This window comes from Giraffa tippelskirchi, chromosome 8 (assembly GCF_054371585.1).
Source record: "Giraffa tippelskirchi isolate mGirTip1 chromosome 8, T2T-mGirTip1v1.2.pri, whole genome shotgun sequence".
NCBI classification, from domain to species: Eukaryota; Metazoa; Chordata; class Mammalia; order Artiodactyla; family Giraffidae; genus Giraffa; species Giraffa tippelskirchi.
The window spans coordinates 140449840-140477708 of record NC_137282.1 but is presented as its reverse complement, the minus strand read 5'-3'; the positions used below and the strand labels follow the sequence as shown (position 1 = coordinate 140477708).

The window sequence follows — 27869 nt, the reverse complement described above, 5'->3', positions numbered from 1 at the left end:
GCCGCCTCGCCTCCTCACCTCTGTCCTGGGCGGGGTTTGCTAGAAGCCCGGGCTCTCTCACGATTCCTTTTCTGTTGGCCTCCTGTTTCTCTTCCTTCATGGCTTGTTTCTCTTTTTACTCGTTAGTGTACCTTATCGTGCAATTTCTCCGTGTCTGATTTTTCACAACGAGAGGAGGCTAAGCCTGCAGTGCTGGCCATCCAACACCCAGTCCCTGGGACTTGAGTCGGCCGCCCCGTGCCAGGGAGCCTCCACCAGGCTGGCAGCGGCGGCGATCTCTGTGCGGATGGGCAGCAGGAGGAGAGACTGGCCCTCTTGGATCCTCATCTCCTAGGTGCTGATGAACTGGCGAGATGTATGATTCCAGTTCTGCACGTGCCATCTTGAGTGCCCCCCGGGGGGCCCCTGCTATCCTAAGTGTCAAGGCATTTGGTTTTGGGACGTGACGACTCGTTCCAGAAAGACAGTGGTGACTGAATTGGGTCCCGTGGCCGGTCGTGCATCGGCAGCCACCCCTGCTGTCTTGTCGGGGACCTGCTAGAGGAGGACGAGTCGTCCCACTCTACAGCAAGAGCAGAGTGACCGGCGCGCCGGGCGCCTCCAGAGAGGTAATGTGGCAGAAACGACGGCGTCGACCTGGCCTGCGGCACGTCCAGCGGCACTGTGCTTCCTATCATTCACCAGCAACCAAACCAAACAGCAGTTAACAAACCAGCCCGGCGAGGGACGCGCTGGTTCTAAACCCAGCAGCCCTGCCTGTTGGGGGGCTGGCCTTGCCCCTGACTTCAGCTCTCTCGCTGCAGGAACACTAAGCTCCCCGGTGACCCCTGGTGCCCCAGCGAGGGTCACCTTGGCCCCTCACCCTGGAGCCTCACTTGCTGACTGTCCTATGGAGTTGTTGTCATCATCTGCTGCTGTTTGCTGAGCAAGCCCACAGCATTTTAGACGGTGTGAACCCAGGCTGACTCAGAATCGCTCTGCTGGTTAGGTGGGCAGACCCAGCTTTGTTGACGGGAGTCTTTTTGCACCTTCCCCCACGTGTTCTCCCCCAACCCCCTAAAGACAAGGTTTCTAGGCCTCACGGTGCCTTGTGAAGACTCCAGCAGGGAGCGAGGCTCTCAGAAGGAGCTGGTGGGAGCAGGCATGTTAGTGCCATTTGAGAGGCTGGTCTTCTTCTGACATCAGAGTAGAAAGCAAACCTTGGGTTATTACCCAGCGGGGGGAAATGGGTCTTTTCATCAAGGCAGCTTCCTTCTCCAGGTCACTTGCCCCAGAGAGAAGTTTTAATCTCCCAGTGCCTGGGATTTGCTTCCTGACAGCCTGGTAGACCCTTGCCTCTGCTCAGGATGAGACCCTGGAGAGGGGAAGGGGTTCTCTTGATTACCGTTAGGAGAGGGACCATGCTTGTGAAAATGCGAATTCCTCCCATCTTCTCCTTCCCTGACACTTAACTGGGCTGCACAGCAGAATGTTGGTGAAAGGGTGGCTTGTACCCACCAAGCGGACCCAGTCTAGAACTCCCTCAGCCGTTCAAATAGTCCCCTTCCCCCCTCGCAGCTGTAGCCAAGTTTCTGCTCCTATCTTGACCGGGAATGCTGTGTACGTAGCCCAGGTCAGCCTGCAGCCTCCTCAGCCTGCCCACCAGCCTTGCGCCCGGCCCAGTCCTCTCTAGGCTGTGTCCTTGGCCTTGGCACTGCCCCCCAGAGGCCACCCCCCACGCTGGGGAGCCCTGCAGTCTCATGCCTTCTCCCTGGGCTGGGGAAGAGGGAGCCGCAGCTGAGGCCCTGCCCAGAGCAGTGTCCTTCCTCGGGTACCAAGGTGACTGCTGACAGAATACAGGTGTTTGGCATGCCCGCGGTCTCTGCAGTACTGTGTGCCTCACGGTGGTACCACCAGCCCGGGGCCAGGCCAACTCTCACTGCATCCGAAACGACGGGGTTGGTTCCCTGATGAGAGTTGGGGAAATCTTCCCCGCCACGTGAAGCCCCTGAGAACATTACGGGAGGCTAGTGTCCCACCCGCCAGCTTCAGGAGTGATTTGAGGGGAGGCTGAGAGGATAACTAGGTGCCTGTCACCCCGGGCGTGCCTGGACGTTCGCTTCAGAACAGAGCCAAGCCTGTGGCAGGTTGGCTCACAGTGTGTGGCCAGGGGCCGAGAGATCTCAGTTCTGCGTGGTCCTGACAACTTGGGCTGCCTTGTCTTGGTTTGGCTGTTCTGGCTATGTTCTTCAGTCTCAAATTCTCTCTGTGATGGCCCAGCCAGACGACCCCGAGTTTGAGAGGCTGCTTAGCACCACCTGCCAGGAGCCGAGCAGACACTTATCTACCTCAGCAGCCCCGCCCCACCCCAGCATCGCCGGCTGGCACCTGGTGGCACGGGAGAGGAGGCCCTGGGGTAGTGATCCTAACCCTCCCTGGAGGCTCCATGATGGGAAGTTGTTTTCTCGCTCCAGGTTCTGATAACTGCATATTACTCCTAGGTTATAGGTGCCCCTTCTGAAGGCAGGGCAGTTCTAGGGGACCCAGGAGCAGGCTGAGCTGGGCCTGGTCAGTCCTAGCCCTGCATGTCTCTCTCCAGACCTGCATCCTTTCCCAACGAGGACCTCTCCCGTTTCTGTCTCAGGCGGAGCTGCCACACTTGAGAAACCAGATTAGATCCCTGCCCTGGCCGCCTCTGCAGAGGCTACTCTTGACTGAAAAGCCCTGGAGCTGGGCCGGGTGTTCCAGGATGCGCATGGCTGGGTTTGCTTTGGGGACCTTCTTTCTTGTCGCCTTTGACTGTTTCCTCGGTGCTGAGTAGGAGGTAGGGGCAGGGTGTGGGCCCCCCTCCAGGTTCCACCACAGAAAATTCTGTTCCCCAGGTGCCTTTTCAAGTTCGAAGCGGCTGCTCCCCGCAGCCTTTTGAGATCCTTCCTGGGCTTCGGCCTCCCTGTTGGTCTGTTGTAGGCATGGGGGCCAAGAAGGCTGGGAGGTCTGCACGTGACTCGCCCCTGCAGGGGCCTCTGTGAACAGACCCACGTCTGTCCCAGTGAACAGACCTCCTTTCCTAAGAGTCAGGGCCTGACAGCTGTGGAGTGTGGGCCATAGGCTTGTGAGTCGGGACGGCCAAGTGGTCTTTCTCCCTCTCCCCACTGCCATCCTAACTCACAGCCCTCTCCTCAGGAAGGCTTAGGCACGACTGGACAACTGGGCTGTTGACAGATCACTTGGAACCTAAGTTGAGTCTCTCCTGGGTATGGCTGGCTCAGGGAGGAGCCTTCACCAGCTTCTCTCTCTCTCAGTTCTTGTGTGAGTAGTAATTACTTTCAGAAGGCGGTGAAAGACCACGGGTCCCCCAGCCGCCTCTCTTTAGCAGCTCGCTCTCTTTTATGGAGGTCCCCAGAAAGCACGGGGGCCTCTGCGAGGCCTCTTTCTGCCCTGAGCTGATCCTGTATCTTTGTCAGAAGTGCCTTACTTGCCGGGGTCTCCTGGCCTCCAGCTGCACTGTGTGGCCAGCCCCCGGCCCCAGGACAGCTACCTGGAAAAGGGACGTGGACTGTGACAGGTTCCCCTCATTCGTCTCAGCCTCACTCCCGCCCATTGTCAGATCTGGTGGTTTCCAGTTTCTCCTTGAGTCCATGTGGTTGTGAGGGCCCCTCTGCGGGCACCTGCCGACCAGGGAAGCTCGGAGCTCCCTGGGCACCAGGCCGCCCTGCCTCTGGCCCATGCGCTGAACCCTGCTCATCCAGCTCCCCCAATGCGTAGAAGAAAAGGTACCCTCGCAGTAGCCTCTTCTCACCTCTTCTGTTTCCCATTCGACCCAAAGTTTATGCAGGAAGGTGTTTACTTCCGGTCACAAGTGTTACTCACAGATGCCCGTCTGACGAGGGTCTGGCTGGGCTGTGGCAGACGCCCCCTCCATGCAGTGTTATCTTGTTGAGCATCAGCTCCCCCTTGCCCGCCCCTCCCCGCCACCTCCTCACTGTTCCGGGTTGTGCAATAACTCTCCCAGCCAGTGGTCTTTCCCACAGGCCGTCTGTCCCTTCCAGTGCTCGGCCACTGGGGCAGGACTGGACCCATGGGAGGGTGGTCGTCATCCCCACAGAAGAAACGGTAGCCGCGCTCCCTCTGTTGTCGTTCTCGTGACCTTGGTGGCACTCTAGTGGAACATTATAGCATCGTCATAGAAGTCCTTGTATTTTTTAAACTGTTTAAAAGAAAAAAAAAAAAACCATCCTCACGATGGGGCATTAATAGGTTAGCATCTGGGAATAAGATCTGTGAGACACCCGAGGCATCACCAGCACTTCGCTGAAAGTGTTCAAGAGTTTGCGTGGAGAGGAGGGAGGTTTTCCTGGGAACCAGTGTGTGTGGACAGCCCTGGTCACCTGATCGCATCTGACCGGTGGTAAGTACCACCATCTCCTTGGGTACAGAGTCAAGTGTTTATGTGATGAGACTGTACACCTCATCTTTTTCAGTTTCTCTTGTTTAATAAACATCTGAAGGATGAGCTGAGGCTGCTGGTGCCCTGAGCAACTCATAATGCAGATGTGGACAAAGTATCTCCTCATTTTTCTACTTCAGCCTGTTCATGTTATGGACCAAATTTCCAACAAGGAACTCAAGGAAAATTTGTACCTGCCATATTTATGCTTTCATGTAAAAGGGTTTTGTTGTTGTTTTTTTTTCCAGAGGGGGCTCTTTTTACTTTCAGTGAACTTTTTTCCAAATCCTTTTCTCACTGTTTCTGTCCGGTTTTAAAACAAATTACAGTTTTGTATGAATTTTTTTTAATGTACATTTTGAAACAAATGATCAAATATTTTTGAAATAACTGAATAAAAGGCATAGAATTATGAGTCTAATTGTCTCAGGTATAATTCCTTTTTACCTGGATGCTCACATTTGCTTTTTAAAGTTGCAGTTGTTATTTTATTTCACCTTGAAGTCAGATGGCTATATGGGAATTGATTAGGGTGTTGCTTCAATGCATTTATAGAGTATGTTTCTTCCCCTGAAGATTGAAAGGTTAGAATAAGATTGTTTGAAAAGAGTGATCTTGCTGGCAACTTTCTTTTTTGCAGGAACTTGCACCAACTGTAGTCTTAAGTTTGTATTCTCAAATGTGCTTTTATATGAAGAATGAGTTTGCGTCCATTTCAACCTCATGTATAATGGTTTTCACTGCTAGTAATTTCTTGCATATCTTTTGAGATTGTGGTCATGTGAGTAAGGAAATTGGAATTAAGGACAGAGAACAAGTCGGTTATTTTGAGTGGTGGGTAACAGAATGCCTCTTTTGCTTGTGTCTGTAACAGGAGGTGTAAACGTGGACAGGAGTGTGCCAACGTGGGATGGGGGTGGTTAGGAAGCTCCAGGAGGAGGTGTACTGTGCCCGATGCCTGCTGTGCAGCTCCCCGTCATCCACAGGGATGTGTTCTGAGACCCTCAGTGGATCCCTGAAACCCCAGGCAGTACTGGGCCCTATACATACCTACCTACGGTCAGTGAAGTCTATAAATTAGTTACAGTAAGAGATGAACAATTACAACCATATACCATAATGAAAGGTATGTGAATGTGGTCTCTAAAAATTTTTACCTTAACTGTGCTGCACTTACCCTTCTCCTCGTGACATGAGGTGACTGAATGGCTGTGTGGTGAGGTGACGTGAGCTGTATGATGCAGACGCCATGATGGAGCCTTGGGCTACTGCTGACCTTCTGACCACACGTCAGGAGGAAGCACACCTGCTTGGGGCGATCCTGGATCTCAACACTGATGGCTGGGGACCCCGGGGGGACAGAGCGGGATGGTGCGAGAGTCAGCACAGTACTCAGAATGGCACGCAATGTAAAACTTACAAAGTATCTCTGGAACTTTCCATCTCATATTTTCAGACCATGGCTTGCTGTGGTAATTGTAGAGTGAAGGTGCAGATAAGGGGGGACGACTGTGTTATGGCATCACCTGGCTAAAAGAAGACAGGGCTGAGTCTGTGTAGAAGCCACCAGATGTCCGTGTCGGTGCTGAATAGATGCTGCCTGAGTGCTGGTACCAGCAGTGGGCAAGGGACACTGCTGGCACAGTCAGGTGGCCTGTTGCCCATCTCCAGAGAGTTCAGGAGATGAGTGCAGTTGATTGAGGGACACACACGGGCTGTGAGGACCAAGCAGGAACCATGCACCTGAGGCAAAGGCGCGGGAGAGCCAGCGGCTCAGCTGGGTGAGCTGGGTGACCGGGGCAGTTGGCCTTTCTGAGCTGGCTGGCTCACCTGTGCTCGGTGTTTTAGGGGAGGCGGTTGGCTGGTTGGTTTTCTTGCTTGATTGTTTTTGGAGGGAATGGTTGGTGGTGAGATTTAGGGACAGTGAATACTAAGCTTGTGGTTTGAATAGAGCACTCAATGAATTAATTTCTCATAGGAACATGCTCGTGCTGCTACACCAGCAGGATATTCACTCATCCAAGTGACCCTTGATCTCCTGGAAATCTAGAGACATCTTCTCAGGTACCCCTGAAGCCTACAGGTAATAGGCTTGACTAGATGGTATTTTCAGGCTCCTGGGAGTGCAGATGGAGTACCGGTGGGGAGGAATCCAAGACAGTGCTTATAAAGGTGAAGTTGGTGGCTGACTTCAGCAGAGGAGCAGCCCTGCTTCTGGACTTCTGAAAGTCCATCAGAGCCTAGCTGATAACCGGGAGCTGTTATTCTAATCTGTTCTGCTTATCATGAGGCCAGGCTCTCTAACAGGAGTTTCTCTAATTTTTTTTTTAAGCTACAGCTAACATCAAGAAATACATTATACATCATGACTCATGAAACAAAAATTTCATGAAACGATATGAATTAGTGTACCACCTGTGATAGTTCCTGTTCCATTAGGTTGGTGCAAAAGTAATTGTGGTTTTGCATTGTTGAACTTTGTCATTTGATATCGGAATACATTCTTAAATGTAGTTATGTTACACATCATTTTAATCCACATTTCTTGCTTTGTTGCTTTTTTTTGCTAATGACTTATTACTTGCTGTTTATTTGATGTGTTTGAGCCTTGTTACAATGATTTAAAATTCATGTGCAGTTACATTTGCACCAACCTAATATCTAATTTTTTTTAATGCATGTCTACTAAGGAGCCTAAAACTGCAGTTGAAAAACGGTGTCTACTTCTCTACTCTGCTGGGAGGAGGGGTGGTCTAGCAGCAGCACCACACCCCACATGGTGTCTCTCTGAGCAAATTCTATCCGTCCTATTCCTAATCGTTCTACTCCTGCATTAGTCAGGGTTCTTTCTCCAGAGAAATAGAACCAATAGGCTTGACAGAGAGACAGAAAGAGACTGATTATAAGGAACTGGTTCTTGTAACTGTGGAGCCTGACAAGCTCCAGTATCTTTAGTCAGCAGTCTGGAGATTGTTGCGGTCTGATGAGGAGGTCCTGTCTGAAGGCCAGCAGCCTCGAGACCAAGGAAGAGCCGATGTCTCAGTCTGAGTCCAAATGCAGGGAAAAGCTGATGTCAAGGCAGGCTGGAGGAATCCTCTCTTATTAGGGAAGGGTCAGCCTTTTTGTTCTATCCAAGCCTTTAGTGAGGGGTGAGGGGCTCCTATACTGGAGGGGGCCATGTGCTTTCCTCCATCGACCGACTCGGATGGTAACCTCCTCCAGAAACAGCCTCACAGACACACCCAGAAATGTCCAGGCACCCATATTTAGTCAAGCTGACACACAGAATTAACCATCACAACACCCCTGTCCCCTTCCCTAAATAAGGCACCAACCTTAGCTCCTACAAGATCCAATTTAATTTAGACTTCAGTGGTAGTGAAATATAAGAACCAAAAAAAGATGGAATTTCAAGAGCTCTGTAAATGCCTCTATGAGGCGTACAGGTAGATGGAGGCCCCAAGTCAACATACTGTGCTGCGTTCTGTCCTCAGCAGGTCAGTTGGAGAAAGCACGGACGAAGTTATAGTAGTCGATCTTGTCTTCTCCGTGAGAGCACATCCTAATGAGCTGCAGGTGAGAGACAAGAGGCTGCTTTCAGCTCCGCGGCAGAGCCTCTTTAGTGACCGCCCCCCACGCTGTGTGTGACAGCTCAACTGTTTATCTCCTCAGCTGATCTGAAATGATCTAGGGAGCCCAGCAGAGGTAGGTCAGATTCCCTGATCTTAACGCTTCATGAAAAGAAAGCTCAGATGGTGTAAATGGCCTGCCCAAGGTTTCAGGTCTAACATTTATAAGAATACTGTCATTTTCAAAGCATTTTTGTTCTTATATTCAGTTACAAGACTATTCATCACGGCTGCTATTATCACAGCCTAATAGAAAAATCTAGTTATGTCACTGCTAAAACCAGGTCTCCTGAAACTCACCTGTGAGTAAGTACACTGATCCACTGTGGTTAAAAGATATGTGCAGACCCATCCCTACCCCACCCCCGATGCAGCTCCCATGTCAGGTCACAGGCGATACAAATGACGTAAAAATCAAAGGCTGGACATGCTGTTGGCCTGAGGCTTGGGAAGCCAGATGGGCGTTTTGCCCACGTGAGACTGCTGAAGGCCAGCAGTCTCAAGACCAAGGAAGAGCCGATGTCTCAGTTTGAGTCCAAAAGCAGGGAAATGCTGATGTTATCCTTCCACCTGCATCCCTCACTTCTTGCTAAGGTTCCTGTCTGACAAATGCTTGTCCCCAAGCTAGTCACACCAATCCCAAACAAAAGCTTTCCCTAAATGACTCTTAACTTCCCAGCATCCCACTGTGCTATAGTGTCATTAAGAAGGACTACAAGTACCACAATGCTCTTCATCAGTGAGAATGTCTCATATTAGCCATTTTCATCAGCAACTGAGGGAGAAAATCCGTCCTGACTTCTAGTCCTGACAAGACATCCTGAACATGGTCAAAAGGATTTATGAAGAGAAAGAGGCATGAAATGCCCTCTCAGCTCCCTCATGGAAACGCTAAGAGGAGAATGTCCAGCTGGCTATGGACCTGGGTCAGTGGTCACGCCCTCTCCCATGCCAGCCCTGCCAATGGACAAGCATAGGTGTCACCTGTGAAGGTGTCTGAGGCTCCCACCATCCTGCTCAGTCCAGCTTTTCCATCTGCCCTTGGCAACCGCCCTCCTTCAGCACCCACATGGCTCACTGGCCGCTCTGCTGTCTGAACTCTGCCCACTTAAAGAGATGCCCTACAACAGCATTAGGAATGACCAACCAATGATACGAGTCATCAAGACTGAACGGGAGATCTGATTCAAGCACCCCAAAGCTTCCCCAGTTAAAATACAAATGCAGCTGCCTTTGGGAGTGAGTGAGCTGTGCCCAGCCTCCACAATTAGCCCAGAAAAGTAACTCCTACTCACCTCCTTAATCAAGGAGTCGTCAACTGGGAGTTGGTAAGAGCCACAGATTTTAAAGAATGTCTCCCTGTCCACGTATCCTGAAGCTTCCTTGTCATAGATCTGGAAGGCCTCGCGGATGTTGTCCCTACATGGGTGATCTTTCAGTTGCTTCTGGATCGTGTCTATCAGGGCCTCCAGGTCCTGCACACTCGGGTCCTCTGTTGCTTGCTGGCTGTGGAGAGAGGAAAGAAATGGCTGGATGTAGTGTTCATTCGCCAACAGTCTTATCTCAGTGACCAAAGTTCTCGCTTGGTGAAGCTGCGGAAGCCTCTAATGTACAGTTTTGATGCTGAGCTGATCAATAACTGTTCATGTCTGTGGCTCAGCCTCCCTCGCTGCCATCTGTACTTGCACCACAAAAAGCCAGACCTACCACCACTGCAGGCCACCTCCAAGTCAGGCGTCTGTGGGAGTCACATGATTGTCATCATCTGTGTTACATCACTTAGAAATGAATGTTTTTGGAAACATGCCTAAAAGTAGTGTGATGAACAAATCAAAGTAAAAGAGAAATAAAATACCTAGAAACAAACAAAAATGGATATACAGTTGACCCTTGAACAAAAGCAGGGTTTAGCGGCATCAGCCCTCCACACAGTCAAAAATCTGGGTATAACTTATAGTCAGCCTTCCGAATGTGTGGTGGTTCTGTATCCACAGATTCAACCCATTGAGGATTGTGTAGTAGTGCAATACATATTCACTGAAAAAAATCTGCATTATAAGTGTTGTTCAGTGGTCCCCTGAACATACCAAAATTTGTTTGGTATGGTCCCCACATACCAAAATTTATGGGATAAAACAAAAGCAGTTTTAAGAGGGAAGTTAACAGTGATAAAGGAGTTCCTGGGCAGTCCAGTGGTTAGGACTCGGAGCTTTCACAGCTGTGACCCAGGTTCAATCCCTGATGAAGGAACTAAGATCCCATGAGCCATGCAGTGCAGCCCAAAAGAAGAATGAAGAAAGATCTCAAACAATCTAAGTTTATACCTCAAGGAACTAGAAAAATAAAAATATAAGCCCAAAGTTAGCAGAAGTAAGGAAAGATCAGAGCAGAAATAAAGAGATCCTGGAAAAATGATAGACAAGATCAATGAAACAGCTTTTTTTTTTAAATAAACTTTTTAACTTGACCAATTTTTTTAAAAAAAGACTCAAAATCAGAAATGAGAGAAGACATTACAACTAATACCACAGAAATACAAAGGATCAGAAGAGACTGCTATGAACAATTACTTATCAACAGGTTGGATAACCTGGAAGAAATGGATAAATTCCTAGAAACAAACAACCTACCAAGTCTGAATCACAAAGAAATAGAAAATCTAAACAGACCAATGATATGAAGATTAATCAGGAACCAAAAATCTCCCAACAAATGCCCAGGACCAGATGGTTTCATGGTGAACTGTACCAAATATTTAAGGAAGAATTAATACTGATCCATTTCAAACTCCTCCAAAAAAAAATGAAGAGGAGGAAAGACTCCCTAATTCATACAAGGCCAGCATACTTTGACATCGAATCCAAACAATGACACTACAAGAAAAGAAAATTACAGACCAATAACCCTTGGTGAACACAAATGCAGAAGTCCTCAACAAAATACTAGCAAACTGAATTCAACAGCACCTTAAAAAGATTGTACATCATGATCAAGTGGGATTTACCCTGACTATGCAAGTATGGTTCAACACATACAAATCAATACACCGAGAATGAAGGATAAAAATCATATGATCATCTCAATACATACAGAAAAAGCATTTGACAAAACTCAACATCTTTTCATGATGAAAATTCAAATAAACTAGGTAGAGAAGGAATGCACCTCAACATTATAATGGCCACACACGAGAAGCCCCCAGCTAATAACATACCTCGTAGTGAACAAGACGATCATGCCCATCCTGTAAGATCAGGAACAAGACAAAGGTGCACACTCTTGCCACTTCTATTCAACAGAGACCTGTGTGCCCACTCAGTTGTGGCCAACTCTCTGTGACCCTTTGGACTGTAGCCAAACAGGCTCCTCTCTCCATGGGGTTTTTCAGGCAAGGATACTAGAGTAGGTTGCCATTTCCTCCTCCAGGGGATGTTCCTGACCCAGGGATTGAACCTGAGTCTTTTGCGTCTCCTGCCTTGCAGGTAGATTCTTTACCGCTGAGCCATTGGGAAAGCCCTACAGAGACCTAGCCAGAGAAATTAGGCAAGAAGAAGAAATGAAAGGCATCCAAATAGAAAAGGAAGAAGTACAACTGTTTCAGTCTACAGATGACAGGATCTTATATATTAGTCTTTCAGTTCAGTTCAGTTACTCAGTTGTGTCTGACTCTTTGTGACCCCATGGACTGCAGCACTCCAGGCTTCCCTGTCCATCACCAACTCCCGGAATTGACTCAAACTCGTGTCCACTGAGTTAGTGATGCCATCCAACCATCTCATCCTCTGTCGTCCCCTTCTCCTCCCGACTTCAGTCTTTCCCAGCATCAGGGTCTTTTCAAATGAGTCAGCTCTTTGCATCAGGTGGCCAAAGTATTGGAGTTTCAGCTTCAACATCAGTCCTTCCAATGAACATTCAGGACTGATTTCCTTTAGGATGGACTGGTTGGATCTCCTTGCAGTCCAAGGGACTCTCAGGAGTCTTCTCCAACACCACAGTTCAAAAGCATCAATTCTTCGGTGCTCAGCTTTCTTTATAGTCCAACTCTCACATACAAAAATGACTACTGGAAAAACCATAGACTTGACTAGATGGACCTTTGTTGACAAAGAAACGTCTCTGCTTTTTAATATGCTGTCTAGGTTGGTCATAACTTTCCTTCCAAGGAGTAAGCATCTTTTAATTTCACGGCTTCAGTCACCATCTGCAGTGATTTTGGAGCCCCCCCAAAATAAAGTCTGTCACTGTTTCCACTGTTTCCCCATCTATTTGCCATGAAGTGATGGGACTGGATGCCACGATCTTAGTTTTCTGAATGTTGAGCTTTAAGCCAACTTTTTCACTCTCCTCTTTCACTTTCATCAAGAGGCTCTTTCGTTCTTCACTTTCTGCCATAAGGGTGGTGTCATCTGCATATCTGAGGTTATTGATATTTCTCTCAGTGATCTTGATTCCAGCTTGTGTTTCATCCAGCCCAGCGTTTCTCATGATGTACTCTGCATATAAGTTAAATAAGCAGGGTGACAATATACAGCCTTGATGTACTCCTTTCCCTATTTGGAACCAGTCTGTTGTTCCATCAGCAAAAACAATATCTGGAGCTGACTGTGGCTCAGATCATGAGCTCCTTATTGCAAAATTCATGCTCAAATTGAAGAAAGCAAGGAAAACCACTAGGCCATTCAGGTATGGCCTAAATCAGATCTCTTAAGATTAAATAGTAGAGGTGATGAATAGATTCAAGGAATTAGATGTGGTAGACAAAGTATCTGAAGAACTATGGACAGAAGTTCATTACACTATACAGGAGGTGGTGACCAAAACCATCCCCAAGAAAAAGAAATGCTAGAAGGTAAAGCGGTTGTCTGTGGACGCCTTAGAAATATCTGAGAAAAGACGAGAAGCAAAAGCAAAGGAGAAAGGGAAACATATACCCAACTGAATGCAGAGTTCCAGAGAATAGCAAGGGGAGATAAGAAAGCCTTCTTAAGTGAACAATGCAAAGTACAGGAAAACAATAAAATGGGAATTAGAGATACTAAGGGAACATTTCATGCAAAGATGGGCACAATAAAGCAGAGAAACTATATGGACCTAAAGAAGCAGAAGAGATTAAAAAGAGGTGGCAAAAATACACAGAAGAACTGTACAAAAAAGGTCTTAATGACCTGGATAACCACAGTAGTATGATCACTCACCTAAAGCCAGATATCCTGGAGTATGAAGTCAAGTGGGCCTTAGAAAGCATTACTACGAACAAAGCTAGTAGAAGTGATGGAATTCCAGCTAAGCTATTTCAAATCCTAAAAGATAATGTGGTTAAAGTGCTGCACTCAATATGTCAGCAAATGTGGAAAACTCAGTAGTGGCCACAGGACTGGAAAAGGTCAGTTTTCTTTCCAATCCCAAAGAAAGGCAATGGCAAAGAATGTTCAAATTACTGCACAACTGCACTTATTTCACATGCCAGCAAAATTATGCTCAAAATCCTTAGAGCTAGGCTTCAGCAGTACATGAACCAAGAATTTCCAGATGTTCAAGCTGGATTTAGAAAAGGTGGAGAAACTAGAGATCAGATTGCCAACATCCGCTGGATCATAGAAAAAGCAAGGGAATTCCAAAAAAAACAGTCACTTCTGCTTCACTGACCACACTAAAGCCTTTTACTGTGTGGATCACAACAAACTGGAAAATTCTTAAAGAGATGGGAATACCAGACCACCTTACCTGCCTCCTGCAAAACCTGTATGCAGGTCAAGAAGCAACCATTAGAACCAGACACAGAACAAAGGACTGGTTCCAAACTGGGTAAGGAGTATGTCAAGACTGAATACTGTCTGTCACCTTGCTTATTTAACTTCTATGCAGAGTACATCATGCAAAATGCTGGGCTGGATGAAGCACAAGCTGGAATCAAGATTGCTGGGAGAAATATCAACAACTTCAGATATGCAAATGATACAACTCTAATGGCAGAAAGTGAAGAGGAACTAAAGAGTTTCTTGATGAAGGTGAAAGAGGAGAGTGAAAAAGGTGGCTTAAAGCTCAACATTAAAAAAAAACTAAGGTCATGGCATCCGGTCCATCACTTCATGGCAAATAGATGGTGAAAAAGTGGAAACAATGACAGATTTTATTTTCTTGGGCTCCAAAATCACTGCAGATGGTGACTGCAGCCACGAAATTAAAAGACACTTGCTCCTTGGAAGAAAAGCTATGACAAACCTAGACAGTGTATTAAAAAGCAGACACATCACTTTGCCAACAAAGGTCCATACGGTGAAAGCTATGGTTTTTCCAGAAGTCATGTATGTATGTGAGAGTTGGGCCATAAAGAAGGCTGAACATTGAGGAACTAAGGCTTTTGAAATGTGGTACTGGAGAAGACTCCTGAGAGTCCCTTGGACTGCAAGGAGATCAAACCAGTCAATTCTAAAGGAAATCAGTCCTGAATATTCATTGGAAGGACTGATGCTGAAGCTCCAATACTTTGGCACCCGATACTCTTACTCTTTTGTAAGACCCTGATGCTGGCAAAGACTGAGGGCAAGAGAAGGGGGTGACAGAGGATAAGATGGTTGGATGGCATCACTGACTCAACAGACATGAGTTTGAGCAAACTCAGGGAGATAGTGAAGGACAGGGAAGCCTGGTGTGCTGCAGTTCATGGGGTCGCAAGGAGTTGGACACCCCTTAGCAACTGAATAACATCATATACACTAACAATTAACTATTGAAAGAAAAATTAAAACAATCTCATTTACAATAGCATTTTAAAAAATACTTTCGAATAAATTTAACCAAAGTGAAAGATCTGTACACTGAAAACTATAAGACATTGATGAAAGAAACTGAAGACAACAAACGGGAAAGTATTCATGCTCCTGAATTAGAATATTTAACACTGTTAACACGCTTATACTACCCAAAGCCATCTACAGATTCAATGTAATCCCCACCAAAATTCCAGTGGCATTTTCCACAGAAATAGAAAACAAAATCCTAAAACTTTTATGTAGCTACAAAAAACCCCAAATAGTCGAAACTTAGAAAGAACAACAAAGCAGGAGGCATGGCACTTCCTGATTTCCAACTGTAGTATAAAGCTATAGTAATCAAACCAGTGTGGAACTGGCATTAAAAACAGACATATATACCAATGAAACAGAACAGAGAGCCCAGAAATAAGCCCACACGTATATGGTCAACTAATTTTTAACAAGAGTCCCAAGAATACATAATGGAGAAAGGACAGTCTTCAATAAATGTTGCTGGGAAAAATGGATATCCACTATTTTATATAATTAGAATGAAGCTGGATCCCTATTTTATACAATTCAAAAAGTGCTGGAGACCTAAACATAAGACTTGAAAACTGTAAAGCTCCTACAAGAAAACAAAGGGAAAAGGTCCTTGACCTTGTTCTTGGCAGTGATTTTTCGGATATGACACCAAAAGCACTGGCAACAAAGACAAACAAGTGGGACTACATGAAAGTCAAAAGTTCTGCACAGAAAAGGAAATGATCAACATACAAAAGAATCAACAGAATGGGAGAAAATATTTGCAAACTCTATCTGTTCAGCCTACTATAACAAAATACTAGAGACTGGATCACTTATAAACAACAGAAATGTATTTATCATAGTTCTGGAGGCTAGGTCCAAGATCCTGGTGCCACAAATTACATATGGTGGCTAGTGCTGACTTCTGGGTAACAGCTTTCTCACTGTGTCCTTCATTCCTTGTGGAAGGGGGCTAGTGAGTTTTTAAGGCCTTTTTCATATAGCCACTAATAACCTCCCAAAGGCCCTACCTCTTTATAGCATCATTTAAAAATGAGAACTGAATAGCTATTTTTGTAGGACACACAAATGGCAATAGGTACATGGAAAGATGTTCAACGCCACTAATCATCAGGGAAATGGAAATCAAACCACAAGGAGGTATCTCACAGCTGTTAGGATAGCTATTATCAAAAAGACAAGAGAGAACAAGTTGGTGAGGATGTAAAAGGGAACCCCTTTACACTCTCATCAACAGTGGTGGGAACTGGCACAGCCACTATGGAAAATAAAAGCTGGAAAATATTTTACACTATGGAAAATAGTGTGAAGGTTCCTTAAACAATTAAAAACAGAACTACCATACGATCCAGCAATCCCACTTCTGGGTTTATCTCTATGAAGGATACAAAATTAGTATCTCTACTAAAGAGACACATGTACTCCCCTGTTTTTTGCAGCATTATTCACAACACCTAAGATACGGAAACAACCAAAGTGTCCCCTGACAGATGAATGGATTTAAAAAAGAAGTCTTGCCATTTGTGACAACATAAACGAGTTTGGAAGGACATTATGATTAGTGATTTTAGACATCTAAAAAATGCTGAACTCAGAAACAGAGGGTAGAGGGTGGCTGCCAAGGGCTGGAGAGTAGGCAGGAAGGGAGATACTGGTCAAAGGACACAAACTCAGTTATGAGGTGAATAAGTTCTGGGGATTTAAGGCACAGTGTTGTGACCACAGTAGTGCTGTATACTTGCAATTTGCTTATAGAGTAGATTTTAAGCATTCCCACCAGTCACACGCAAGAATAAATGGTAACTATGTGAGATGACTACATTCCTTGGGCTGCAAGGAGATGAAACCAGTCAATCCTAAAGGAAATCAATCCTGAATATTCATTGGAAGGACTGATGCTCCAATACTTTGGCCACCTGATGCGACAAACCTAGACAGCATATTGAAAAGGAGAGACATTACTTTGCCAACAAAGGTCCATCTAGTCAAAGCTGTGCTTTTTCCAGTAGTCCTGCATGGATGTGAGAGTTAGACAGTAAAGAAAGCTGAGTGCTGAGGAATTGATGCTTTTGAACTGTGGTGCTGGAGAAGACTCTTGAGAGTCCCTTGGACTGCAAGGAGATCAAACCAGTCAATTGTAAAGGAAATCAGTCCTGAATATTCACTGGATGGACTGATGCTGAAGCTCCAATACTCTGGCCACTTGATGCAAAAAACGGACTCACTGGAAAAGACCCTGATGCTGGGAAAGACTGAGGGCAAGAGAAGGGCAACAGAGGATGAGATGGTTAGATGGCATCACTGACTCAATGGACATGAGTTTGAGCAAACTCAGGGAGATAGTGAAGGACAGGGAAGCCTGGCGTGCTGCAGTTCATGGGGCCACAAAGAGTCAGACACGACTGAGTGACTGAACTGAAGCTCCGGCAGATGGTGAAGGGCAGGGAAGCTTGGCAGGTGCAGTCCATGGGGTCACAAAGAGTCAGACACGACTGAGTGACTGAACAACAAACAATGTGGATGATGAATGTGTTAACTAACTAAGTCGTGGTAATCACATCACAGTATACATGTATATCAAATCATCACATTGTACACTTTACACAGTTTTGTCGATGATAATTCAATAAAATGGGCAGAGGAAAAGTAGTATGGTGAATTGGAGTCAAGTTCCAGGATGACTGGTATGATAACTTGTGGTCTGGTAACTTGTGTCCAGTGGGTTAAAGAAGAGAATGCAGGTGGGCAGATGAGTCAGAAGGCACTGTGGTAAAACAACAACTTACATTATATGTAGATCAAAAAGGCTGAACACTAGACCGGGGGCGGGGGGTGGCCCAAAGGCCAAAGCCAGTGGGCAGCCTGTTTTTCTAAATAAAGTTTAATTGAAATACAGTCACACCTATTCATTTACACACTGTCTATGGCTGCTTTCACCCCACAAAGGCAGAGCTGACTAGTTTACAACAGAGATGCCGGTATGGCTTACAAACCTAAATTATTTACTACTATTTCCAAAAGAGTCTGCCAACCTCTGCCCTAGACAATGAGCTCCTACTCTCTCATCTGGCTGCCTTGAGTGTTTATTAAGGTCCGGCATGTGGTACAGGCTCCAATATCACTGAATTAATGAATAAATGACAAGAGACCATTAGATCTGAAAACAATCAGTGACCTCAAGAAACAACTTCTGGAGAGTGCTTGGATACTAGTGCAATCAGAATGGAGGCAGTGACAGACAGAGAAGAATTTAATTTGGAGAAATGGGAGCTACTTAGCTGTGACAAGAAGGTAAAGAGCTAAGTAAAGAAACATTCCAAGGCAACAAGTAGGAAAATGGAAGCCACTCCAACTGGATCTACGTGAGACCAAGTGCAGAGTGAATGTGGACGGCCCCCCGGTGGCTCAGTGGGAAAGAATCCACCTGCCAGTGCAGGAACCCAAGCCTGAACAGAATTTCAGATGAAGTCAATACTCCAATCACGTGGGCACTGTTTTAATTTTATGGCTCAGAGAAAGAAGACCAGTAACTCCAAATTTCATCATCCAGTAGTCAACACTGGACATAAAAAGTTCTTGGGCGTGACAGGTACTCAGGATCCCTTTTCATTATTCTTAGCAATGATCAGTCAAATACAAGGTGTGCATTTCCTTAGAGTGGGATCCTTTACCAGACGGGTGGAGTCAGGAGCCAAAAGAAGTATGGCTATAAGACACGAAGGGCGAGACCCCTGGGTTCATAGCACCTTTGAGCATTTTCTCTCATTTATCCCGACTCATCACAAGAGAAGAGAATGAAAGTGAGGGTCAGAACGAGGATAGCCATGGATCTACTAACCCAGAACTTGAATTTATTTTTATTCTAAGTGCCCTGATACTATCTTTTTCTCATTACTAAATAAAGGGGGAGAAAATAGCCCACCTGTAGTATGCCAAAGCAAGAAGCTTTCCAGTGTTCCTGGTATTTGCATAGACATGGGAAATTACCAAAAAAAAAACCTTTTGAGAAGTACTCGAGTTAAATGTGTGCCATGAATCTCAACCTGGCCCTTCCTGGTGCCCAGCCACCAAACTATGGCCCTTGTGCCATCTGCCTCCCACTCTCCTAGACGGCTGCCATGTTTCACCAGCCGAAGAAACTTGTTTTCCTTCATATTTTTCACATCTCTAGAATCAGGATGCATTTTAAAATTGATGGTGAGTCTCAATTCCAACTGACAGTCTTTCTTTCTTAGTAGCAGGTAAAATGATGGTATGTATATATTTTCACTTTATTTTTATATTCATTTTATTTATTTGTAGAGTCAATAGATCATTTCCCAACTTCTCCCGGAACCTCCAATGTCTCCATATCCACATTCTTACTACTGCACTGTATACTGAAAACAGTCAAACAATGAGAAAGACTCCTCAACCATGTGTTGACCCCTCAACCAACCTGCCAGCACCTGCACCCACACACCCTGCCTTCCTGCCTGGCACACACATTATGGTTTCAGAGAGTAATCCAGGGACCCTGGGAGCTTCTTGAGGCCCTCGTGGAAGTCTGTGAGGTCACAGCTGCTCTCATAATACTACTACATTGTTATCTGCTTCTTTACTCTCGATTTCTCACACATCCACAGAGGACTTTTCCAAAGATTACATGACAAATGATATCACAGTAGGCTCAGTACTGAGGCAGATGAAAATCCAACTGTCTTTCTAATAATACAGACATTAAAGACATTTTCAAAAATGTGAAACAATGCTGCCACTCTTTTTGGGGGGGCTGCGGATATAATAGTTATTTTTCATAAAAATTAAGTTATTTGTATTAACACGAAATAGTTTTTTTAAACATTAATAAATATTTTTAAATGCCTCAGCTATCACTTCTAATATGGCAAATATCCATAGATATAAACCAAAACCTTTGAGGTCTTCAATAAGTTTTAGGAATGTGAAGGTGTCCTGAGAACAAAAACATTGGTGAACCACTGCCTGAGACGGATGACCGATGCTTCCGTCTAAAGCCAGTTCCTCCCTTTGTGTCCACCGTCTCTCACAGACACCACAAATCTCCCTTCTCTCACAGATTTATCAATGTTTCCTTCCCTACAGAATCATTCGCATTTACATACAAACTTGCTGCTTTTTATTCTTATAAACAAAACAAAAAGTCCTCTCTCGAGTCCACTTCCTCTGCCAGCTACTCCCCATCTCCCTGTTGCCCTTTGCACCAACTTCCTGAAGTTCCTCTCCTCCCATCTCTTAAGCCCACCACCCCCCTTCATTCCAGTGGAAGTCCTCCCTGAGGTCCCCAGTGCCTCCTACTTGTTGCTAAATCCTCACCTGAGACAGCAAATCACTGTCTTCGTTGATGTGCAGGCAATTACGACTTCGCACAGTTCAGATAATGCATGAATTTCAGTTACCACAGTCTACTGGTTAAATAACCCAGTCCCTCAACAACATGGTTCGACTTTCAGTTACCACAGTTCATTAACTGTGAATTACTGCCTAAAGTGAAAACTGTCAGAATTCTAGCCCACAAGTCACTGTATAAATAGCAGATGTGTATCACAACCAATGACAAGCATATCCTCCCTTCAAAATCTGTCAATAAAAAAAAATCAGTAACTAGTAACCAGGCATGTGTTTTTCAAGCCACACACAGACAGCAAAGTGTGTAGCTGTGTTGCTTCCTTTTCTCTAAAGGATAAACTCAAGTGACAGTTTAAAAAATGGACAATGAAAGAGAGAATTCTGGTCAGCAAAGATGAGAGTGCAGCAAAAAGAAAAACAAAAGTGATAGAGCTAGAAAGGAGAATTCAGGTCAAATGCAACAGAGTTAGAGAAGAACTAGCTGACTGTGGGGATGCGGACACCGCTGCCATTCGAGAGACTCGATGTGCAGCCAGAGGACCCCTGCAAAGGCCGGCGCACTGACGCAAATGAAGGAAATGATCGGGACAAAAAGGATCATGATATCCCAGATGCCAGCAAGACTTGAAGCTAAAGTCACTCAGTCGTGTCCTACTCTCTGTGACCCCATGGACTGTAGCCTGCCAGGCTCCTCTGTCCATGGAATTCTCCAGGGAAGAATACTGGCGTGGGATGCCATTCCCTTCTCCAGGGAATCTTCCCAACCCAGGGATCGAACCCAGGTCTCCCACATTGCAGGTGGGTTCTTCACCATCTGAGCCACCTGGGAAGCTCAAAAACTTCACATTATAAGGACTCTGAGATATTTCACTGTCATTAAAGGAACTCTAGGATGTATTCACAACACTAAAAGTGAAAATAAGAAAATGTTGGAAGTTGATTCAAACTTGGAAAGGAATCTGATGATTCGCAGAGGCACAGAGATGATACTCACTCTGAATCACAGATTGTGTGACAACAAGAAGGCAAGCACTGTTCCAACTACTCTTAATTGTTTTTTCCAAAGAAATGAAACATTTTTAATCCTCAGTGTTGGCAATGTCTTAAAATTACAGTGGACTAAATACAAATCAATTTTACTATTTTTTAATTTCCCTATACATTTGTAACCATCAGAGTTTTTCATGTTTTGACAAAAAGTTTTTGAAGTTGCAGAACAAGAGTGAATTTTCCCATTGGCACGAAGATTGTCTGTGTGGTCACATTTATAATTCCACTATAAACTTCTGGGCAAAAGGGGACGCTTGGACCCTCCACCTGGATTCCAGGACACCACACCTGCCTGGCTTTCTTCCTGCCTCATTAGCTGTCCTGCCCGGTTTCTTTCCCCAACTCTTACTGCTGGAGAACTCCAGAGTGCAATCCTTGGAGCTATTCTTTCTTCTCTGTCTATAAAGACTACCTCAGAGATTTCACCCAGTCTCGTGGCTTAAAATATCATTTATATGCCCACAACTCCCATAGCCTAGGCCTCTCACCTGAACTCCAGATTTATACGTCCAACAGCCTGTTTGATCACTCTACTTGAATATCTAAAGTTATCTTAAACCCTAGTACGTCCAAAACTGAAACACCCCCACCACCTCCAAAAAACCCTCCTCTACCTACAATATACTTCTCCATCCCAGCTGGTGGCAACTCCTTCTTTCTAGCTGCTCAGGTCAGAAACATTAATCATCTTTACCTCCTCCTCCTCTCATCTCCCCTATAGCCACTGTCTTAATCATTGTTGTTTAGTCACTAAGTCATGTCTGACTCTTTGAGACCCAAAATGGACTGCAGCCCACAGGCTCCTCTGTCCATGGGATTTCCCAGGCATTAATAATGGAATGGGTTGCCTTTTCCTTCTCCAGGGGATCTTCCTGACCCAGGAATTGAACTGGTGTCTCCTGCATTGGAAGGCAGATTCTTTACCACTGAGGCACCAAGCAAACCCAAGTTATTATATTAGACCCAGGTAACCTGTGTAAACGACCTGCCAAGCAGGAAACACAGGTTCCATACCTGGGTCAGGAAGATCCCCTGGAGAAGGAAATGGCAACCCACCCCAGTATTCTTGCCTGGGAAATCCCATAGACAGAGAAGCCTGGCGGGCTACAGTTCATGGGGTCACAAAAGAGTAGGACACAACTTAGTGACGAAACCAGCACCACCACCTGTGTATAAGAATTTCCATTGGTGAGGGAAATCTGAAAAGCTAAAATGTGATTACCCATTCATTTTGTTAAGAACTGTTTCCTGAATATCTCATTGTGCCAAAGCCAAAATGGATCTCAGATGGTCAGACATACCCATCCAATTCTGGTGCCGGAGCCTCTTGCTTTCGAATGCGGTTCTGAATCGACAGGAGTGCTTCTGGTGAATACTGGGCAGCATTGCTCTCCATGTATTTCAAAACGTAGTCATCTGTATCAAGGATGACAAACCGGTGGCCAAACACTGGGGAGAAGGTAGAAATACATTAGCCTGGTTATGTTTTTATCAGGCAAACAAGAGTAAAAATTCACAGACATGTATTTGTGACCTAGACTAATGAACCTTAAATAGCTCTCCAAACTAATATGCACTAGTTTGCGCAGTGCTTAGGAAGCTCTGAGTCTCCATCTACAGCCAACAAATGAAATCAATTTACAGTTTAACTGATAAAGGAGGACATTAAAACACTGAACCACATGTACTTCTGGACTGCAGACTAATGCCTACTACAAGGGTTCACTGAGTTAAATCCCCAATAAGGCCAGTAGGAAAGCCTGAACTCTGCTGAGACCTACCCTCAATCACAGCACCAATGAAGAAGTCACTGGGGCCATAGTAGACAGGGTTTTCCACCGAGGAACCTGGTTTGACAACTTTAGTTCTGCCGAGATACTTGCCCCCAATGATACCAGAATTGCGAACAGGAGGCTCAAAGATACTTATTGTGTCAGTGGCTAGAAAATAAGACAAGATAAACTGGCGGTCTTTGTCTTCTGGGATGGGGGATTCCTGGAAAGGTGAAGAAAAGAGGACATTATGAAGATACACGATCTATGCAGATGCCGCCACCTAAAATAACTACAGGGACTAGGGTACAATATAAACCTAACATATGGAATATAACATGAGTGAACAGTATGGGGGGACTCTGGAGGCCTGGACAGGGTACACCTCACCTAAGGGAAGCTGACCCAACTCACACCAGTTGACTGTTGCCTGTGGGAATGAACGCAGGTCCAATGTTGCTAGATCTTCCAATTTTTCATGAGAAGATAGAAATATGGATTACTATATTAAATCCCTAACTTTAACATGTTGACTTCAACTCTTTAAAAGCACCAGGCAGGCCAGAGAGAACATATGGGCTATCTTCTATCCAAAGGTGGCTGAAACCTCTGAAACCTCTCAGCTGACATTATGTTCAGCTTCAAGGACACAAAAGTAATTAGGCAAAGTCTATGCCTTTACACAAATCCATTTCTATACATAATTTTAAGAAGAAAATTTTAAAGGGGAGGAAAATTTATGAAGATCCTTTTCTGTGCATATCAAGGAGTCCATGATGTCAAAACGTCTTTTTATTGGTGATGCTGACCTTGATCACTTGGTTAAGAAGATGCCTGGTAGGTTTCTCTCCTAGGAAGTCACCATCTTTCCCTTTGCAGTTAATAAATATCTTGAGGGAGATACTTGCAAACTATGAAAATAGTGTTTCTCCCCAAAGGTTTTCCCACTAATTTTAGCATCTGTTGATGGATCTGGTCAGCAACAAGTTTACTGTGGTGTGTGCATAATGCTAATTTTCTACTTCACTCTTCTCTTCCAGGCTTATTCATTGAAATTCTACTATATGATAATCTCTAGATCAATCCATGTTGCTGCAAATTGTTTCACAGTTTTCTTATGGCTGAGTAATATTCCATTACACACACACACACACCCTTCAACGCAACTTCTTTATATCCATTCCTCTGTTGATGGACATTTGGGTTGCTTCCATGTCTTGGCTATTTTAAACAGTATTGCTATGAACACTGGGGTACATGTATCTTTTCAACTTAGAGTTTTCATTAGGTTGAGTTCTAGTTCTGCTTCTGTCTAAGCACTAAGACCTGGGACACACCAATTAACCTGATTCTTTATTTTAAAACATAAAATGAGTATAACATTATATTGCCTGACTCATGGACAGTGTAGGTGTAAACAAATTCATTTACCAACTCAACCAATAGTTATCGAATGCCTACAAAGTCTAAAGAGACACTACCCCTGCCCTCAAGGAATTCACAATTACTATGTTATAATTCAACAAACCTCTTGAACTTTAATAGTAACTCAAAGAACTTAGCAACAATGCAAAACCTTCATTAATCAGAATTATTTTATTTTTTAATCAGAGGACAATTGCTTTACAATGACGTGTTGGTTTCTGCCCTACCAGAATTCTTACAGTGTGGAGTGTTCCAATTGGCCTAGAATTTTCTAGAACTCCCGTTTCAAAGCTTTGTTCAACATTTCAAAAAATATATCAGTTAACTATGTTCTCATTTTTCAAACACATTTCTATTGCCAGAGTAACATGTCAATTTCTGCTATTTATGTCTATATTTCTAAATAAAACACTTATATTTCTATTTCTTTTTTTTTTTCTATTTTTAAAGACATTACCCTTTGAATTCTTATCAGTAATTTGCTTCAAGCAATTCAGCCACTGAGTGGAACATTCAGGATCTAAATTTGTCTCTTTCCAAATCTCTTAGCCACTAAACATATGACCTCCCAAAGTTACCTATTAAATTAGTACAATCCCATTTGTTACATTTAATGAATATAAAAGACATGGTCCCTGCTGTCAAGGAAATGACAGTTCACTGGAAAGACACACAAAGAGACAGATACTTTGAATATAAGTCAAGGCTTTCATAGTTGCTTAATAAAAAAGGCCAAAAAGTCAGTCAAAATTTGAGGGCTAGAGAGGAGAGATTAATCATTTCAGAAAGAGTCTGAATGCAGATAGGACTTGAGCTAGGTCTTGGTTCAGGAGCACCATGCTTAATGCTATCCACCCAGCCTGAAGGCTGGAGTTATGTGTTAAGTAAACACATAACTCCGACAGCTGTTACTCTCTAGCTTACAGACAAAATGGACAACTGTGCACGGTACTGAGACACAACAGAATCTCAGATATAAAAACTGTCCTCACCATTGTGGCCAAATAACGCAGCACCTTGTTCTCGTTCATCAGCATTTTAATAACATCTTTTTTGGGAGCTTTTGGAATGAGAGCAAAGCAATTTTGAGCAGAGTCTTCAATTAGGCCAAAACCATTATAGGGAGGCAACTCCTAAAGAAAAAAAGGAAGCAAGAAATAAAGCAGATGCTGCTTGTTTTTAAAATTTCATTAAAGGTAACTGTAAGTTTCTTTTCAAAGTCTGGAAAATATTTAAAAGTAATTTCTACATATTCAAATCCAATCGGAAAAAACAACATATCACATATTCCATTCCTCTTTATAGATTTTACGCCCTTGATCACTGCTCACACGAGTGACTCACGATGCTACAAAGTAACCCTCCAGATTGGACTGAGACATCGCTGATGTCCACTGACCCCTTACCTGCACAGCAGAGCCTTGCCCTGCTCCCCAGCCCTGGTACTTGTGGACTTGCAACATGGTGAAGCCCAGAGGGCTGTGACTTCTTTGTTCTGGGGTGTAGGTCTCAGCCTGGCAAATCTGGAAACCATTTTCTCAGTTCACCCAAGTGCGCACATCTGTGTGTTGGAGCTGGGGGTGGGGTGGAGGCGTCAGGGCTTGGTTCATGCTTCTTTTTTTCCTATTTACCTCCATACTTCTTATATTTTTATTTCTTGATTTTTGCCTCATAGAAATGACAGTCATACTTTACTGAGAACTCAGACCCCCCTACTATCCACACAGGACTCCCCTTTCCTGGTGAAGGAGTAAACTCATGGAACTGAATTCCAGATGCAAAGATTATTCGGTGAGTGTGGAAGTACAGGGTGAACTTCTGTTTGTCACGAACTTAGGTTCCATAAAGAGCTGAAGGTACCATTACAGGATGCTGGGATTTGTCAAAAACTTAAATATTAATAATTCAGAGGTTTCCTCCCTCTCATCAATTCCAGGCAGACTGCAGCTGAATTCTTTTTCTCTGACTCCTTTTTGCGCTGCTTTCTTAGCAAACTTGCTTGTACCATGCTTTCACTTGTAGATACCTTCCCCAAATCTTCAAACATATTGTATTCAGCAACTTTAACAAATTAGTTTGTATGAGCCCTTATCCATCTGTAATGGGGACTCCTTCAAAAACCATGGACTCTGTTCTGTTCATTCAAGGTAAAGTGCTTAGAACACTGATCCTTCACCCACCCCTGGGCTATATATGATTAATATGATTTGCATGGCTGAAATGTGACTAGTGGATCCAGAAGATGGACAATGACTAATTTGTTCCAAATGCAAAACCAGTAGGCAGTGAATATGTAGGTTGCCAAGGACAGAGGGACTTGGGTTGAAAGTCCCTCATGCTAAGCTGCCCATAGCACTGCCCACATGCTAAGCTCTAACTTACCTGTAAGTAGCAGAAATGCAGTGGCACAATCTAATATCAATACACAGTGAGAGCAACCTGGTTGGGGGGTGCAGGGGAGGTTAAAGGGTTTTGAAATAGGGAGGTAAGCTTCTGAGAACCTTCCTGCCAAATTCCTTTTGTGTTTTAACAGGCTTCCACCTATTTCCCTCAAATCGAATCTCATTTCCCCTCTTGGGATGCAGGCGTTCTCTAAATATCAGCCCCTCTGCCTGGGGCCCTGGTACTATGCTTCTCATACTCCATCGTATGCCAAGCTGCTGCCTGGGTCCTGTTTCAAACTAGAGCTATTCCTCTGTGGACATCACCACTCCTGGACACCCCTGTTCCAATGACTCACCCTCCAGAGTTCCTGCCCAGGGTACACACACACACACAAAGTCTGAGAGCCCCTCATCCTTTAGACGCTGTGTTCAGAGGCTGGCTCCACAGCAGATGGGCCCTCCTGGCCCTGGCTTCTTCCTCCTCCCTACCAGCATGTCTCCAGATGGACCGAGTCTGCGATCTAGCTCATGTGGCCTCTGGATCCATGTGGACTTATTCCTGATCTGAGGGTCAGGAGTCTCAAATCAAATGTACGCACTTCATATCCAGCTCTGTCCCTGCCCATTGGCTGGACTCTGGCTTGGTCCCTCTAGAAAGTGCTAGCCTCCCATCCCTGCGTCCCCACTTCATTGTGTAGAGTTTAGAGGGCCAAGGGGTAATGACTGAGGAGAGCTTAAGGGTACTTGCTTCTTGGAAGAAAGAAAGCCTACACTGAGTTGTGAGAGGTAAGAGACAGCCATGTGAAGAAATGATGCAAAAGTGGTTCAAGCAGGAGAACGAGCATTAGCAGGAGTCCGGGGGATAAAACAGGACACAGAACCCTTGTAACTCAGCAGATTTGCAAGCGGCTCAGGCCAAGAGATGTGGGTAAAGCAGGGGCCAGGCTGGGGGAACTCAATCATTCCATCCTTCTAGTCATTGCCTTTTGAAAAGAGGCCACTGACATAATTTT

General features: G+C 44.9%; 1 protein-coding gene across 1 annotated transcript in view; it reads right to left on the bottom strand.

Moving 5' to 3' along the window:
• Nucleotides 1-7762: 7762 nt before the first annotated feature.
• The window catches only part of EFHC1 (EF-hand domain containing 1), a 41394-nt gene continuing 21287 nt past the window's right edge, over nt 7763-27869 (bottom strand). The window contains exons 7-11 of the mRNA XM_081517361.1: nt 25465-25605; nt 23057-23270; nt 22577-22724; nt 9351-9561; nt 7763-7996 (exon numbers count right to left, since the gene is read on the bottom strand). Of these exons, the coding sequence (XP_081373487.1) occupies nt 7925-7996; nt 9351-9561; nt 22577-22724; nt 23057-23270; nt 25465-25605 (786 nt within the window). The 3' untranslated portion in view covers nt 7763-7924. The remainder of the gene's footprint in view (nt 7997-9350; nt 9562-22576; nt 22725-23056; nt 23271-25464; nt 25606-27869) is intronic.